The sequence below is a fragment of the Embiotoca jacksoni genome, unplaced genomic scaffold, assembly GCF_022577435.1.
Source record: "Embiotoca jacksoni isolate LCO1_2020_lvr unplaced genomic scaffold, fEmbJac1.0.p SCAF_66, whole genome shotgun sequence".
NCBI lineage: Eukaryota > Metazoa > Chordata > Actinopteri > Embiotocidae > Embiotoca > Embiotoca jacksoni.
In genome coordinates, this window is record NW_027185421.1 from 1,416,252 (window position 1) to 1,432,169 (window position 15,918).

Here is a 15,918-nt window from a genome sequence, read left to right on the forward strand (position 1 = left end):
GTGTTTCCCTTCTTTAGGTACTGGAAAACACAAGAAGCTAAAAACAACTTAAATTGTGCTTTGAGTTTGCCGGGAGCGGATCCTCAGGCCAACTGGCAAAAAATGGTCTGCGACTTCAGGAACCGTTGGATCTGTGAAAGAAGAGCTTTGATCAAATCAGACTAGGACTCCGTCCAGTATCGAAACAATTGATGTTGTTGTTGTTTTTTATTTGTCAAAACTGACATGCACAAAAATAAAATAAAGTTGCTTTTTCTATAGTTGCAAGTGTCCTTCCCACCTTATTCTTATTATGACTAGTATTTATAGTTTTACTAGTTGATGAGTTAAAAAGTCTAATTTGTTCATTGAATCCACTGTTGCACAAGTTGACTTCCTTGATCATGAGGAACCTGGACACTGAAGTTTATTTTGAAATCATCTGTACGGTTCGGTTTTGGTCTTTGCTGACCTGAACAAAATTATAGAATTTTAACAGCCTTATTGTGTAATAGCAAAGACATTGATTCAGTCATTTCTCTTGCAGTTCATGGTCATTACGTCAAACATTGTGTCTTGGACTGGTCATGCCGACTAGAAATAAACATGACAGCTCTAAAAGTGGATTCCAGCTCACGATGGGTCAACTTGTATCGCAATAGTGTGTGTTCATCTGCTCGCCACAGAAAAAAAGCCTACTTCCTGCCAAACAGAAAATTTGTAGAATAAATTACAACAAAGCCGCGCCGCCACTCCTGCATGGTTTGAAGATGGTCAGTATGTGCAATTTATTGAGCATTAAGGGGAAGAGGAACCTTTTGCTTTGTTCTGATGCTCCCTTTTGTTCAGTCACGCCAGTTTGTGTTCAAGCTTCTCGGCACTGAAGCAGCAACGACGGCGTGTGATTGATCAGGATGGAGGAAGAAGTCAATTATTCCACATTGGTTTTCAGAAATGGTAGACAACCTCCAAAAGGTACGTAACTCCTGTTTATTGAAACCAAACACGGTTTTCACTGCTATTCTAGACAATTTAACAATTTTAAGCACTTAGTCACAAAAGTAAGTTGTTTTTACTCGTTTATATCGCCATGACGTCCAATACGCACGAGTTGTTTCACAGAAAACACCAAAAGGTCCATGTTTTGGTTTGTGTGTGCATGTTCCAGCAAGTGTCTTCATAATATTAACATAATTACATGCCGTAGCCAAAAACTTGACTTTAGCCGTTGTTTTTTACGGGGCGCATCAATTTATGAGCTCAAGCTTGTTGCAAATATTTACACTGCTCAGACACGTTCGGATGGAAAAACTTTGTCAAATCCAGTGAAGTCGGTGTTTCTTTGGGCACGAGATGTGAAATGTTAAAGTCGCAGTGCCACAGAAATGTTTTACTTTTGTTAAAGACTTGAAGCACTACAGTTTGATCAGAGAGTCAACATGACAGAAACACAAAAAAGACACCAGACTGAGAATATACTGCGAACACAAGAACGACTTTGCAGGCAACTCAGCCAGAAAAAGAACATCGCGATGTGAAAAAAACAAGTTGTCTCATCATTTCCCCATCCAGAGAGAAAAGAGGACCCTGCCATTTACTCTGAAGTAAAACCTAAACAGCCTGCTGCTACTGTGCCAGGTAAGCATTGTGCTATCACAGTGAAGCTGACCTTTCACATTTTTGGTATTTCAATGCCATCTCTTCATCATTTTTTCCTCTGAAGAAGTGTGTGATTGGCGTATGAATTTGTGTGAGTTATGCGAGGTCACGGTGACCTTTGACCACCAAAATGTAATCAGTCCATCCTCGAGTCTACGTGGATATTTGTGCCAAATGTGAAGCCGTTCCCTCAAAGCGTTCTTGAGACGTCGTGTCCTCAAAAGCCGGACGGACGTCCTGAAAACATGAAGCCTCCTAATACTTAAAAACATGCAGAACAGACGTAGATACAGAAACACATTTGGAGTTTTTTTACTTTTCTGCTTGTGTTGCCACATGATGGTAAATAATAAGTGTATAGATTTGTCCTGTGTGGTTAAACAAAAGTCCTGATAGTTTTATGTCAGAATCTATATTTGTCTAAATGTCTAATTTGTTTAAAGAAGAAAAGAGGAAAACAAAAAAAACTCACTCGTGTTGGAACATTAAAATGAGAGTGACATTGTATTTTCTTGATTCTTGTTGTTCTGGTTTTGTACCCTCATGGTTGAAATTAACTTATTGTAAGTCGCTTTGGATAAAAGAGGCAGATAAATGAAATGTAATGTAATGTAACGTAATGTAATGAAATGTAATGTAATGTAACGTAATGTAATGAAATGTAATGTAATGTAACGTAATGTAACGTAATGTAACGTAATGTAATGTAATGTAACGTAATGTAACGTAATGTAATGAAATGTAACGTAATGTAACGTAATGTAATGAAATGTAATGTAATGTAACGTAATGTAACGTAACGTAATGTAACGTAATGTAATGTAATGTAACGTAATGTAATGTAATGTAACGTAATGTAACGTAATGTAATGAAATGTAACGTAATGTAACGTAATGTAATGAAATGTAATGTAATGTAATGAAATGTAACGTAATGTAACGTAATGTAATGAAATGTAATGTAATGTAACGTAATGTAACGTAACGTAATGTAACGTAATGTAATGTCATGTAACGTAATGTAATGTAATGTAACGTAATGTAACGTAATGTAATGTAATGTAACGTAATGTAACGTAATGTAATGAAATGTAACGTAACGTAATGTAACGTAATGTAACGTAATGTAATGTAATGTAATGTAATGTAACGTAATGTAATGTAACGTAATGTAATGTAACGTAATGTAACGTAATGTAATGTAATGTAACGTAATGTAATGTAACGTAATGTAATGTAACGTAATGTAATGTAACGTAATGTAATGTAACGTAATGTAATGTAAAGTGAAGCCTCGACGTGACCACAACACTGTCCATCATGACTGAGTCCGTTTTCTCATCACGAGCAGATGGTGAAGCAGCTACAAACTCTCACTTCCGTCTTCTGCTGGTGTTTTTGGTGATAGTTTGTTTCCTCCTGTTGGCGAGCATCATCAGCATCATCATCATCTACAGTGAGTTTTATTTCAACACAATATTTTACAGCAACTTACATGAGGTATAAAACAACCAAGTCTGTCTGGGAGGCCTTCAACCAAAAAACACAAGCAGAAAGAGATCTGTTGTTCACTGAGTCTGTCTGTACTTTACTCTTTAGTCTGGTTTTTAGTTGGTTTAATCTGTTTCATGATGCATTTTAAAAAGTATTTTACCACTTTCAATGACTTTCTATTTCACCTAAAAGTTGCTTAAATCGATCAATCGCAACGATAATTCATCACCTTTGTGTTTAAAGTTTCGTTGTCATGTGAATGTGTGTAATGTGTGTAACGTGAAAATGTAGCTTCTCCGACGCACACGTTCATTGATCGATTGGCTGACCAGTGTTTCTGTCTCCTCTCATTCACAGTCAATGTGGAAAACAAACATGAAGCAAATCTCAGCGTCCTCACGGCAGAAAACGAGCAGCTGATGGCGCAGTTGAGAACATTAGAGAATAAGACTGAGGAGGTGAGCAGAGACAGAGACGATCTGAACCGGACGCTCGGCGTCATCCTGAGCTTCAGCAACTTCCCGGTCAACCAGTTCTGCCCAGACAAAAGTCAGTACTTCCCTTTGTTGACCTCTCAATTCAAGCTTATTATGTCACGGTTGATGCTATTTTATAGTCGTGCCACAAACTACTCTGAAAATAACCTTCTTTTTTTTTTTTACAATATTTGAGGGAATTTTATATTTGTGACACAGTACAAAAACTGCAGATCTAACCAAGGGTAATAATCTTAAATTCTAAAAATAAGTTGATCTGCTTTCTGTGGAAGGTTGTTTGACCTAAATGTTAACTGTTTTCGATTGAGTTATTTTTAACCACATACGCAGAAATGTCTGTTAATCATCAACTTCAAGGCAGTTGATGCCATATTTTAAACGTCACCCCGCTAACATGCAAGAATATTTTTGTTTACTTTACAACTCGAGCTCAATTTGAATCTTTTTCTGTATCTTTTTTCAATTCATGAATACAGAGTGTCAGCCGTGTCAAAAGAGCTGGATTCAGTTCCAGGAAAAGTGCTATTTCTTTTACAACAAGCCCTCTCCTTGGATGACTTGGGAAGCTAGCCTGAAGCTTTGCCAAGAAAAAACTGCAGATCTGTTGATCATTGATAACCTGCAAGAACAGGTGAGCTCAAACAACCAACGCCGCAACACCAATGTCTGATCCAACACCCAGAAGTGTGAAAGAGTGAATGTTTCTGATGATCTGTCTCACAGGAATTCATCACAAATAACACCAAACGCTACCACGACGACTTTCATGGATTCTGGTTCGGGTTGAACAAGACAAACAACAACAACTGGGTCTGGATTGATGGACGTAACGACACACTGATGTAAAAAAGACAGTTCTGTGTTTTTTTTAAGATATTTGAATGTTCCCATTTCAGCCCAAGCATCAACCAGCAGTCTTATCATTATCATTAGTCTTATTATCAAGGGGAAACAAATTCTTGTGAAATTGTTGTTTTTACATGTGGACTATCTCACCCTAGAATACTGGCAGGAAAGATATTTTTTCTTTTAAATTTGATCTTTTTTATATTTGTGTAGAGGAGATTGTGGGTTTGTTTAATTTGTACAAAAATCTAAAGATCCAAACTTGTTCTTATCCTGTATCAGTTGTCAACTGTTTGTTTTTTTTATTACATAATTTCCTCTATGTTCAGTGGGAATGTTATTACACGTACTGAAGTTCCTGTTCTGCATTTAACAGGTACTGGATTGACGAAACGTTGGGTGATCCGGGTCCGTGTGCGCTGATGATCCCTCTGAGGGAGCCTACGAAGAGCTGGGATCCATCAGACTGTAAATTTCTTAACAGATACATCTGTGAGGCCGACGCTCTGATTTGGCCCAGATAGTCAGCGCCGTGTTTCTTTTCTCTTTGTCTCTTTGACTGTTCTGTAACATCAGTAGTAGATAGTAGCTACAACCCCAATTCCCAAAAAAGTTGGGACACTGTGTAAAACGTAAATAAAAAACAGAGTGCAATTATTTTTCACTTCTTGTTTTCACAACACTCTGTAAATGCTCTTTTTAAACTCAATCATGTTACTGATCTGTTGCCAGGTAACCTAATTAGTTTTGAAATGTTCCACCAGGTGTTTTGTTCTTTTTTAATCTTCACACACCTTTTCCAGTCTTTCGTTGACCCTGTCCAACTTTTTGGAGACGTGTTGCTGCCTTGAAATTTTAAATAAACATATATTTGTCTATTTGCAATTAAATATGTGTTTACAGGATTTGAAAATCATCGCATTCTGTTTTAATTTACATTTTACACAGCGTCCCAAGTATTTCAGAAACGAGGTTTTGCATATATTTTTCTTTTAAACAACAGGACATGAAGCGAGGAATACGTTTTGTGTCTGTGTTTGTATGAGCTTGTGCTGCTGGAAGTATGAAGCATCCTTCTACATCCAGTTACATTGCGTGCTTTTATTACATCATTGGTCTGTTGTGAGCTGTTGAGACAAACTGTTAGCACATCTGCTATGACCTCATGTCCTTCCTGTGGTAAACTCCGGAATTTCTCCATCTCTGTCGCTTCTATAACTTCTCAGTGGCGGCACATTTTTTTTTTTAGGTTTGAAGAAAGTCTGGTCATTTTTATGACGGAAAAAAAAGGCAGAAAGAGGAGAGCGGTGAAATGGATTTGAGGTAATGAACTGATAAAATGCATTAAGGCCAAAAGCAGCTTCTCAATCAATATGTTGACATTTATCAGCTGTAGTTTAAGATTACAGAACCTATGATGACCCTCTATAGAACAAAATTGAAAAGTTTCCCATGTTTTCCACATATGATACCTCCTCCTCAGGTAGCTGCAGCATAATATTACCTGTTATTGGTAGCCTAATAATCCACTGATATGAGATCAATAATATAATTCTGTCTCTGACAGGTTCCATGAGTAAATAAACAAAAACTATATCTAAAAACAAACTGTTTATTCGTGTTTTATTTGTTTTAAATCTCTGAATAGTCCAACTTTTGGAAAAGGACCTCCCTCAATCTCAATGCAAACACCAAAAAGTCTCTGCAATTGGCCAATTAGTTACCATAGCAACGCCTTCCCAATGCACATCACTCAGCAGACAGTCAAGTTAAGGACTAAAAACCACGTCGACCCATCCAACGCTTTAATATTTTATATGAAGCCTGATTTCTATTTATGGAAACCTATATTTTATTTTTTCATAAGTAAAAAAAAAAGAAGGAACATTTCACTCTTTTTCCACATCTACACCACATTGGACCTTGTCCAGATCTAAAACCAAGATACTTAAGACAGGTCAAAATTGGATTAAATTATCCCACACAGACAAAAGATTCTTTAAAACACTGTTTCTAATTTGTGAAACCGTTAATCTACTTGTAAGAGTAAAAAAGGGGGACCGTTTACTGTTTTTTTTTTACCACATTAAACCTGGTCCAAGCCCAAAAACTACTACACTCAGACAGGTCAGACCTGAACTAGATTATCACAAACAGGCTAAAGATGCAGTTAAACCTCTAATCTATTGGTTAAAATGCAACACTGCTATTTTCACCTTGTTGTCCTGAATCCATAATTAAGACTTAAGTCTGATAAATAGATTAGTACAAAGAGTAAAACCACCAGGCACTCTTTCCATATTCATTTTTAATAATTTTTTTAAACATTGTTCAAGGTTTGAAACTGTTATTGTTTTTTTTAGAACAGGTTGGTGTTGAAGGTGTTTTTAAAGTGAAACTTTAAACAGCTGTTGTTGTTGTTTTTAAACGGAAACAGTCTCTGGACACGTGAACACATATTTACATTTTGGTAATTAGTCTCTTGCGGTGTTTTCAGTCTCTCCGTGTCCATCATCAGCTGACTTGAACGGCATCATCCGAGAGATGCTCAGAGTCAAACATCAAACTGCTCTGGAACTCCAAACAGTTTATGGAAACAACGAACACATGCCCCCCAAAAAACGTTTTCTTTGGAAATTATGAACAGTCTCTGTCAGAGTGGGGACGCCTCTCCGGGCTACCAGGACTTGGACACCGGCGGCCCCCTCGCAGCCGGCTGCCGCCGGGCCTGCGGGCAGTAGCGGCGCGTGTGCGCGTCGTCGCCGGTGGCTCTGCAGACGGGGCAGGTGTAGCTCCGCAGGATGGGGCAGATCACTTTCCCGTCGTCGGATTTGAGCTTGTGAGACTGGTAGACCCGCGGGGACTCCTTGTTCTGCTTGCAGAGGCGGCAGTAGTCCGAGGTCTGACCGCTGCTGCTGCTGCCCGACAGGCTGCTGGCCGAGCCGGTCTCCCTCCCCGGGGATGAGGTCTGGCTGGAGCTGCGCGGCGCGACCCTCTCCCTCCTCGGCCACTGGGGGTCTTCGTCGTCGGGCTCCCGGAGGCCGCCGCACAGCGCCCTCAGCAGGGCGTTCAGGTCCATGTAGTCCTGCCACATGTCGAAGCAGCCGTCGGGGAGGCCCGAGCTCCGCGCTGCGGATCGTCTCTGCATCGTGCCGGTGTGTGGACGTCCCGTCCGGGCGGCTCATACTTATAGACGTCTGAAAAATGGCTTTACACTGTCTTTTTTTAAATTCTGTGATGCTCGCAGGTGTTTGGAGAAAAAGGAGCAGCTTTCTTTGCAACAAAGTTTCAGTGAGACGGTCGCGCGTCGCTCACGTGCCGCGAGACAGGAGCTGTGATTTATGGAGGCTGGTCTTTTATCTCATCTTCAAATTTCATTACACCCGAGATGGAAAAAGATGGGACCTTTAATTGATAGAAAACCAGCTGCATCCACAGATCTGACCTCATGGGTCGGTTTGTTTGTTTGTTTTTTGTTTGTTTGTTTCAACAGACAAACACATTGTAACCTGAACTCATCTGACTTACTGCACAAAAAACTGAATTTTAATTTAAATGACACGATGTAAAACAGCTATTAAAATGTGATACCTGCTATTTCATATCCAGTGTTTAACACATTTAAAGAGAAATGTCTGGATGTGTCATCATCCTGCAGACACCTGTCCTGTTTCAGGGTCAGACGGAGTTCATGCGGCACCAGACGTCTAAAAATTACTTCAGACTGCAACAGTGTTTGGTTACGACTTCTTTCAGTTCACCTGCAGCTTCAGGGTCGCAAAGAGTTTATAACACAGACCGTATATAAAAGTGTTCGTAGCTTCAGTCTGAAACATGGTTCCCATCCAGAAGTGTCTTCAGCTGCAATACCAGCGAGTGCCACTAGAGGTCGGCTCCAAAAAGCCTCCGGCTCCATAGACTCCCATTCAACTTCTCTCATCAAATCCAAAGTGAATAAAATGTGTCCATCAGTTATCTCGGTGTTGTTAGCTAAAGTCACTCCTTCTTCTTAGTTTTCTGGAGGTCCATCTGAAAATAATCCCTCATTCATTAGAAAAGAAGATTCAAGAAGACCTGTTTTTGGTGCTCGTTAGGAGCAGGATGTGACCATATTTGGACGAGCTATGGGAGGAGTTAGCAGTGGATCTGACTGATGTGATTACAAACTAGAGATAGCTGTAACCTGAGAGCACCACAGGCCTGTCAATCAAACAGACACGCATTTTCGAAAGCTACCAACACTTATTTCTAGTCTGTTTTACACCGATCGTCTTTTGGAAATTTTTTGTTTGAATAAAGATGATTTTAAAAAAAAGAAAGAAATCTTAAAGAATCCAAAAAGTGCATTTTGATGTTTCACAACATTTAATTTGCATTTCACACGTCTCTCTGTCTACTTTCACCTTTTGTATCGTTAATTATAAAAACAAGAGTATTGTTCATCAAATGTTAAAATTCTTTACATTTCATATTAACTGTCCAGTAAAATGATGATGATGATATTTCATAGAAAGTTGGCAACACAAACAACATGTCCCAGCCTCCAACTGTCCGCTGGATTCTCAGTCTCGGTTTTGGAGTCTTTGGTGCGTCGGCAGAAGAGAAACAACAAAAATATATTTTCAATCAGATGAAAGCATCTCAAATTCACCTTCAGGCCGAATCAGACTCGGACCTCCTCGACCAGCTCCGATAAATCTGTTCATCAGAGTCTCCATCTTAATCTTTGGACTTCTTTTTCTTCCTCTTCGGAGGAAGCTCCGCCTCCTTGGCGCCACTGTCCGCACACTGCTTGTCCTTTTTACACTTTTTCCTTTTCTGCTTCGCGGCCGACTCGCCGACTCCCTCCAGTTTTGCATCGTTTGATTGGCCGGATTCTTTGTTGTTACTCTCGGTCGGTTTCTCCTTCTTCTTCTTCTTCTTCTTCTTCTTCTCTTTAGTGTCCGTGTGCAGTTCAGCGGTTTCCTCTGCGGCCGGTGAATCTGCTCCTTCGACCTCGTTTTCCTTCTTGTGTTTCTTCTTCGCTTTGTGGCGGCGCTCCTCTTCATCGTTTTCCACATAGATCACATCATCATCATCATCACCACTGGCTCTCTTCTTCTTCTTCATCTTCTTTTTAGGTTGATCGTCTGTTTCAGGACTTTCATCACCATTCAGCTCCTCGGTGGATGTCTTCTTCCTCCTCTTCTTCTTAGTTTTTTTCCCGCCACATTCCTCCTCCGGTGAAGCCGTCTCCTCCTCCGGTGAAGCCGTCACCTCCTCCGGTGAAGCCATCACCTCCGGTGAAGCCACCGCTCGGCTCTTTTTGCAGTACTTGGCCATGAACTCGGCCTCCTGCTGCTCCAGCCGGGCTAACTTGGCGCTCATGGTCAAGCCGTGCCTGGCTCCTCTAAATAAATAAAACAACAATAAGAATGAGAATGAACTTTTATTTATTATCCAACAGTTCACAGACCTTGTTGTTGTTTTCATGAAGGATTTAATGCTCAGATTTTGTTCGATTTTAATCGACTTACTTGTGAGCCGTGCGTCCTCCACAAGCCTTCATCAGGTCACTGTCGGACAGCCTGTCAGGAACCAATGAACAAGTAGTTTACGGACAAATGATAGATAGCACGTCAAATGTAAAGAAAAAAGAAAAACAGGAAGTGAAGTTCCACACGTTAACGTGACCGCTGGTAACGTGAACATTTGTGATTTGTGAGAAACATCAGATTTGGGGTCAAATTTTTTGGGGAACAAAATAATCTTTAACATCCCCGCATACAGCCAAGTGTTCCTGAGCCTATGCCGTGATTTCCACTGCAGAATCACTGCTATTGTTAAAGAACCCTGTTGCCATGGCGCCACAGTTCAGGTGGTTCACAGTGAATGTTTTCCCCTCAGACTCCTCAGAAGGTCCCAGTGGAACTCTTTGTTGACAGTCTGACTCTGGGGGACGAATTCACGGTGACACAAAGAAAACCCAGCTGGTGTCTCCTGACCTGACGCTCGTTCTTCTTCGGTCTTGGACAGTGAAGCTCCGCCCCTCTTGAAACGTTGAACGTCACTCAGAAACATCTCGCCCGGCTTGTTGCTGTAAACTTTCTGAATCATTTCAAGGGTCTCTGTTGGAAATCACTGCATGGGCTCAGGAACACTTAACTGGTGAAGATTTCCTATTCCAAAATCTGATGTTTCTCTCCAGCGGGTGAAATCACAAATGTTCACGTTACCAGTGGCCACGGTAACGTGCTGATGTTGATCAAGAGACGGATCCAGATGTTTCCGTTTGAATAAAGTGAAACCTTCCCACAGTTTTAAGGTCTTACTGGGTGGTGCTGGACAGATCCAGTCTCCGGTCGTCCTCCTCGTCCGAGCTGCTGCTGTCGTCCGAGTCGGAGGACTTCGGTTCTGGCTGCTCCTGACCGGACAGCAGCGTGGACGACTGAAAGGGGGAACCGGTCAACGGTTTCTACTTTAATTTACTGGGGCAGTGACGTAAATCTACAACATTCGTTTATCGTCCTTCGCCGAGTTCAAATTTAGTCGCTACAAATTAACTATCACGACAAAGTGGAGATCTAACGGTCCAAGAAATGTAGTCGGATATGTGACGAGAGGTAAACACATGAATGAGGAACAGATTTACCTTCACGAAGCAGCCGTAGAGTTTTGCCTTCGCCAGCGAAGCTTTACGAGGTTTCTTGTTGGAGATCATCGTGTCCTCTTCCCCGTCCTCCGCCGCCTTCTTTAACTTTGGACCGTTCTGCGTTCACAAAACCAGAATTCACTCTGATCACTTCTGTTGAAGACGGAACCGACCGATTACATGAAAAAAGGGAGTTTAAAAACTGACGTTTAAAATCGTTTCAAAACCTGAAGTTTAAACCGTCTCCTGAAACAGGAGTGTTTTTTAATAAAAAAAAAATTAATAAAAAAAAATAATCTTTACTTCTCCACCTCTGAGAACAGAGACTTGACAGGAAAACTATTTTCTTTTAGCTTTACTCAGAAATGATTGCATTCGTTGCAATATTAAAATAAAAAAATAAATATACAAATTATTAATATGAACATGAATTTTATATATATACATATATATGTATATATATATATATAATTATATATAAAAATATATTAATATTAAAATACATTAACATTTAAAAATGTATATCAAAGAAATGAAAACCATAAATTGTTGCATAGTTGAACAGCAGAACTTTAGTACCTTAAAATAGAACTTACTGATAGAACTTTGTAGTTTGGCTTTCTTGAAGAAATTGTATTTTCTTGATTCTTGTTGTTCTGGGTTTTGTACCCTCATGGTTGAAATTAACTTATTGTAAGTAGCTTTGGATAAAAGCGTCAGATAAATGTAATGTAATGTAATGTTGCGCTGTTACTTTGAAAGGGATACAGGAAGTCACAGCATTTAGCCAACCAATCACGTTAACTTCTGAGCAGCTTTTTTCAGAATCTGGATCATGCAAACATTTAAATTTTGGAGATGTTTTAAATAAAACATGTCAAATAAAGTGATTTTGATGAAATATTTGGAGAACATGATTCATTAAAGGAGCCGCAGAAAGTTAAAAAACGAAATATGCTTGTATTTTATTTTCACAGTTTCTGGCTGATAAATGAGTTGTATTTGCGGTCTTGAAACCTAGAGATATTTAGGTATTTAGAAAGATATTTTTGTACCGTATTTTTCGGACTATAAGGCGCACCGGATTATAAGGCGCACTGTGAATTAACGTGTCTATGTTCACACATAAGCCGCACCGGATTATAAGGCGCATTAAGCAAAACAACACAGTCCGGTAAATCAAACTCCGGGCGTGGGCTGCCCCACATGAATGCACTTTTAGTTCAGACATTACATTCCTGTTACGGGGCGATCAGGTCGTGACACATCGTACCGTAATGCTCCGAATATCCATTGAGCGGAGCGGCTTCGTTGCTTACCAAAGTCATACTTACACATTTCGACAGATTTTTGAGCGCATTGTACCACATAAAATCGATCAATAAGCACAAGAAGTAACCATACATAAGGCGCGCTGGATTATAAGGCGCACTGTCAATTTTTGAGAAAATTTAAGGATTTTAAGTGCGCCTTATAGTCCGAAAAATACGTTAGTTTTAAGTACCGTAAACATCCCAATATACTTTGACATCTCTCTTCACCAACAACACGCTGTGTCTTTAAAGCTCAGTGACATCAATGAGCCTCTCTTCTGATTGGCTGATTCTGTTCTGAGTGACACATGCCCAGGCCAACCACATGTTTTCTTCATTCTTGTAGTTTTCCAGCTCTGCGACAAAATGACCGCTCTGTGTTTTCTTATACAAAAAAGGTTTGTGACATTTCTCAGTATTTTGTTTGACTCCAATTGAAACTTTTATTCTACTGTTTTAAAAGGTATTCGTTCGAAGCTGCAGTTTTACCTGCTGACTGATGTGTTTTAAACCCGACCGGTTGTCTCTGCGCTCCTGTGTGTGACCACAGTTCCCATGGTAACAGGGAGGGACTCCTACCTGATCTGACTCCACCTGCAGGCTGGAGGAGGCCTTGTTGAAGACGTGATCCCACCAGTGGAAGGTGAACTGCTCTCCTTCCTTGTGGCCGACCTGCCGACACGGGAAAAAAGTACAACCTCAGTTCAGGCCTGTTTCAACACGAACAGCTGGTTTGTTAACGTGAGAACAAAGAAAACGGACAAACACTCACTCCTCCTTTGCCGCACTTCACTTTGACCTTGATGGCCTCCGCGATGCCGTCCTCAGCTCGCCCGAGTCCTTTACCTGAGGAGAGAGAGAGAGAGAGAGAGGATGAGACACCGGACACGTCGCCGCTGCTGTTAAAAGATCGTTGCACGAGAGATTTGTTTGTTTTTTTACCGTGTTCCCAGCCGTGACGCAGCATCTGCTGCTCCGCAAACTTCAAGCCTCGACTTTTCTCTGGCGCAACTTCTGCCATCTGCAGGAAAAAAGATGAGTTGTCAGACAAAACCACTCAAAAAACACTTAATTATAACCTCTCGTTTTGTTCTTTGTCTAGTTTTAACTTTAAATATGCAGCAAACAGGGATGTTTTCAGTGGGCTTTAATAATAATATTTACTGGTAGATGATACTTTGATAAATTTTTAGGGATTTAGCCTTATCATAACTGGGAAAATGTATTTCTGTAACATTTGAAATGCATTATGGAGATTTATTTTTACTGTATTCTAATCGTGATAGTCAAATAATAATTGGCAAATTAAATCAAATGGAGCTACGAGCTCTCAAAAGAGAAATAAAACACGTGTTTTTTTTTATGTGATCAACGACTTCTGATTTGGCATTTAAGGGGAAAGTTAAAGGGAAACCTGCATCTCTGATTTTTGGGCACTTCTTAATGCTGTAAAAGCTGCACAGACATTTTAAATAAAGCCTTGACATTGTCTGAAACCCACTTTAAAATGTGAAATCTTACTTTTATTTGGGGATAAAAAGGGACATTTCACTGCTTTTGGTTTTGATCTAAAACTGTTCTATTTAAAAAGGTCAAACGTGGACTAGATTGTTCCAAAGAGGCCCACAAATATTTTTTAACAGTTTCTTATCTGTTAAATCTTTATTCCATTTGTGGAAATACAGAAAAGGGACATTTCACTACTTTTTTTTCCACATCTAAACCACATCAGACCTGGTCCAGACCTAAAACTGATCAACTTAAGACAGATCAGACCTGTATTCTATTATTTTAGAGACTATTTAAAACAGTTTCTGATCTTGGAAAACAAACATTTCTCAGGTGAAAAGTTTCAAACCAGGTCCATCGTAGGTCCAGATGTGAAAAGAAATGCAGCAAAGTCTCATTTTATTCATTTTCACAAATAGAATAAAAGTTTCACAAATCAGAAAGTGTGTTTCAGAGATTTGTTAGTGTCCTGTAATAATTGAATGCAGGTGTCAAACCTTAAACCGAACCTGTGCGAGTTCTGTAGTTGTGGACCCGAGCAGGTCTAATGTGGTCCAGAGGGGAAACAAAGTCAGTTAAATATCCCTTTATTTATATTTACAAATAGAATAAAGGTTTCCTCAAATAGAAAATGTGTTTCAGGCTTCATCTGAAGTGTCTTAAGACGCTTTAACGACGTTAAAAGATGGAAAAACCGACAATAAGTTTCTGAAAGTTTCTGAAAGCTGTCAGTAAAGTTTCCCTCAACTTTACTCTGAAGTACCGAACCGGAAGCCAACTTCAACGTCGTCATTGAACTCTGAAGTCAAATGTTTATTAACAATTGTTGCTGCCGTGTTAAAGTATATCTGTTGAGTCAGTTTTGTTTTTTCTAATTATATTATAATATATAATATAATATAATATAATATGTCTTTTCTCTCCGGTTTGTCCGACGCTGTTGATGCTGACAGCTAAACACAACAAACATTTCTTTGCTTCTAACAGCCTCTTTCCGGTTTAATATTTTACAACACGACGCAAACACAACACAAAATAAAAGCTCCGCGTACCTCTGGACGTCTTGTTTCACGAAATATTCTTCACTGAGGACGCCAGAACTGGAAAAACGCCGCTGTGTTGCCGGTTAGCCATGCGGTTTTACCACCGAGCGGACATGACGCCGGAAATACGTCACCGCGTGCCACGCTGAACGGAAACTGTCAGAATAAAAGGAGCTAAAGGCTCTGAAATAAATCCAGCGTTAAAAAAAAAAAATCGCTCTTAAACGTCTCTAATTGCACTGAGAATATAAATACATACACTGGGTCATTTGATTTGTGTTTTCGGTTGACTTCAAGGTGGAATTTGTGGTATTATTTTTGTTTTAAAGGAAATTATTCCCACTAAACTTTACTTAAACTTGAATGCTGTAGGCCACAATGATTCTAATAATAATTTAAAAAAAAATTTAAAAAGTACTTTAATATGTCATATACAGAGTGATTATCAAGCAACAATATATTTGTCAATATCAGTTTCTTTTGATGTCTAGATGTCCAACTTCCTCCCATTAATACTTTGAAGCAGCTTTAAGGTTTGAAAAAAATCACCTAAATTTAGTTTTATCAGCCTGTTCCAGCTCTAGATTCAATCTACACTGAGATGTTCAAACATTAAAATATTCAGTATTACTTGATTTCACACACATTTTCCCCAAAATTCAACCTGACATATTTGATATATCTTTGAAAACATTTGAACCTTCACTAAGGTTACAAAATAAAAGTTATGCAAAACAATATTAAATAAAATATGTAAAAAAAGAGGAGAGTTTTACTGTTTCAGACCTGAGGAAAGAAAATAACCCTCAAACTGAGATTTCTGGTCAAAACATCTAAAGACAGTTATCACACATTATTATTTTTCATTTCATATCTCCTGTTTTTCTCTGAAATGGCTTCAGAACAACAAATAAACTTTTTCTTTCTTTTTTCTATACAATATTTTC

At 39.4% G+C, this 15,918-nt stretch overlaps 4 protein-coding genes across 4 annotated transcripts in view; 2 read left to right on the plus strand and 2 right to left on the minus strand.

Annotated features, from left to right (window-relative positions):
• Nucleotides 1-244, plus strand: part of LOC138213989 (CD209 antigen-like protein E) — a 5,264-nt gene extending 5,020 nt beyond the window's left edge. Inside the window, exon 7 of the mRNA XM_069175339.1 lies at nucleotides 18-244. Within this exon, the coding sequence (XP_069031440.1) occupies nucleotides 18-165 (148 nt within the window). The 3' untranslated portion in view covers nucleotides 166-244. The remainder of the gene's footprint in view (nucleotides 1-17) is intronic.
• Nucleotides 245-873: 629 nt separating this feature from the next.
• On the plus strand, nucleotides 874-5,380 carry LOC138213992 (C-type lectin domain family 12 member B-like). Its single transcript, XM_069175345.1, has 7 exons — nucleotides 874-954; nucleotides 1,552-1,617; nucleotides 2,990-3,094; nucleotides 3,490-3,681; nucleotides 4,106-4,260; nucleotides 4,353-4,471; nucleotides 4,852-5,380. The coding sequence occupies exons 1-7, from the start codon at nucleotides 894-896 to the stop codon at nucleotides 4,997-4,999; spliced, it is 846 nt and encodes a 281-aa protein (XP_069031446.1). The 5' UTR covers nucleotides 874-893; the 3' UTR covers nucleotides 5,000-5,380.
• A 1,685-nt stretch (nucleotides 5,381-7,065) lies between these two features.
• On the minus strand, nucleotides 7,066-7,636 carry nanos2 (nanos homolog 2). Its single transcript, XM_069175365.1, has one exon. The coding sequence runs from the start codon at nucleotides 7,621-7,623 to the stop codon at nucleotides 7,153-7,155; it is 471 nt and encodes a 156-aa protein (XP_069031466.1). The 5' UTR covers nucleotides 7,624-7,636; the 3' UTR covers nucleotides 7,066-7,152.
• A 1,192-nt stretch (nucleotides 7,637-8,828) lies between these two features.
• On the minus strand, nucleotides 8,829-15,085 carry gpatch4 (G patch domain containing 4). Its single transcript, XM_069175381.1, has 8 exons — nucleotides 14,981-15,085; nucleotides 13,362-13,440; nucleotides 13,192-13,265; nucleotides 12,999-13,091; nucleotides 11,107-11,223; nucleotides 10,787-10,902; nucleotides 9,992-10,042; nucleotides 8,829-9,864 (listed from the first exon to the last, which is right to left on the minus strand). Exons 2-8 carry the CDS (start codon nucleotides 13,438-13,440, stop codon nucleotides 9,195-9,197), a joined length of 1,200 nt encoding a protein of 399 aa, XP_069031482.1. The 5' UTR covers nucleotides 14,981-15,085; the 3' UTR covers nucleotides 8,829-9,194.
• Nucleotides 15,086-15,918: the final 833 nt, after the last annotated feature.

Bases quoted from the DNA above. Each gene is read 5' to 3' on its own strand.
- LOC138213992 (XM_069175345.1), top strand. From the start codon at position 894: ATGGAGGAAGAAGTCAATTATTCCACATTGGTTTTCAGAAATGGTAGA. The intron at 1,618-2,989 runs GTAAGCATTGTG...CATCACGAGCAG, and splicing joins GCCTGCTGCTACTGTGCCAG to ATGGTGAAGCAGCTACAAAC. The intron at 4,472-4,851 runs GTAAAAAAGACA...TGCATTTAACAG, and splicing joins GGACGTAACGACACACTGAT to GTACTGGATTGACGAAACGT.
- nanos2 (XM_069175365.1), bottom strand. From the start codon at position 7,623: ATGCAGAGACGATCCGCAGCGCGGAGCTCGGGCCTCCCCGACGGCTGC.
- gpatch4 (XM_069175381.1), bottom strand. From the start codon at position 13,440: ATGGCAGAAGTTGCGCCAGAGAAAAGTCGAGGCTTGAAGTTTGCGGAG. The intron at 13,092-13,191 runs GTGAGTGTTTGT...CCGTGTCGGCAG, and splicing joins TGAAGTGCGGCAAAGGAGGA to GTCGGCCACAAGGAAGGAGA. The intron at 11,224-12,998 runs GTAGGAGTCCCT...TTGTGAACGCAG, and splicing joins TGCAGGTGGAGTCAGATCAG to AACGGTCCAAAGTTAAAGAA.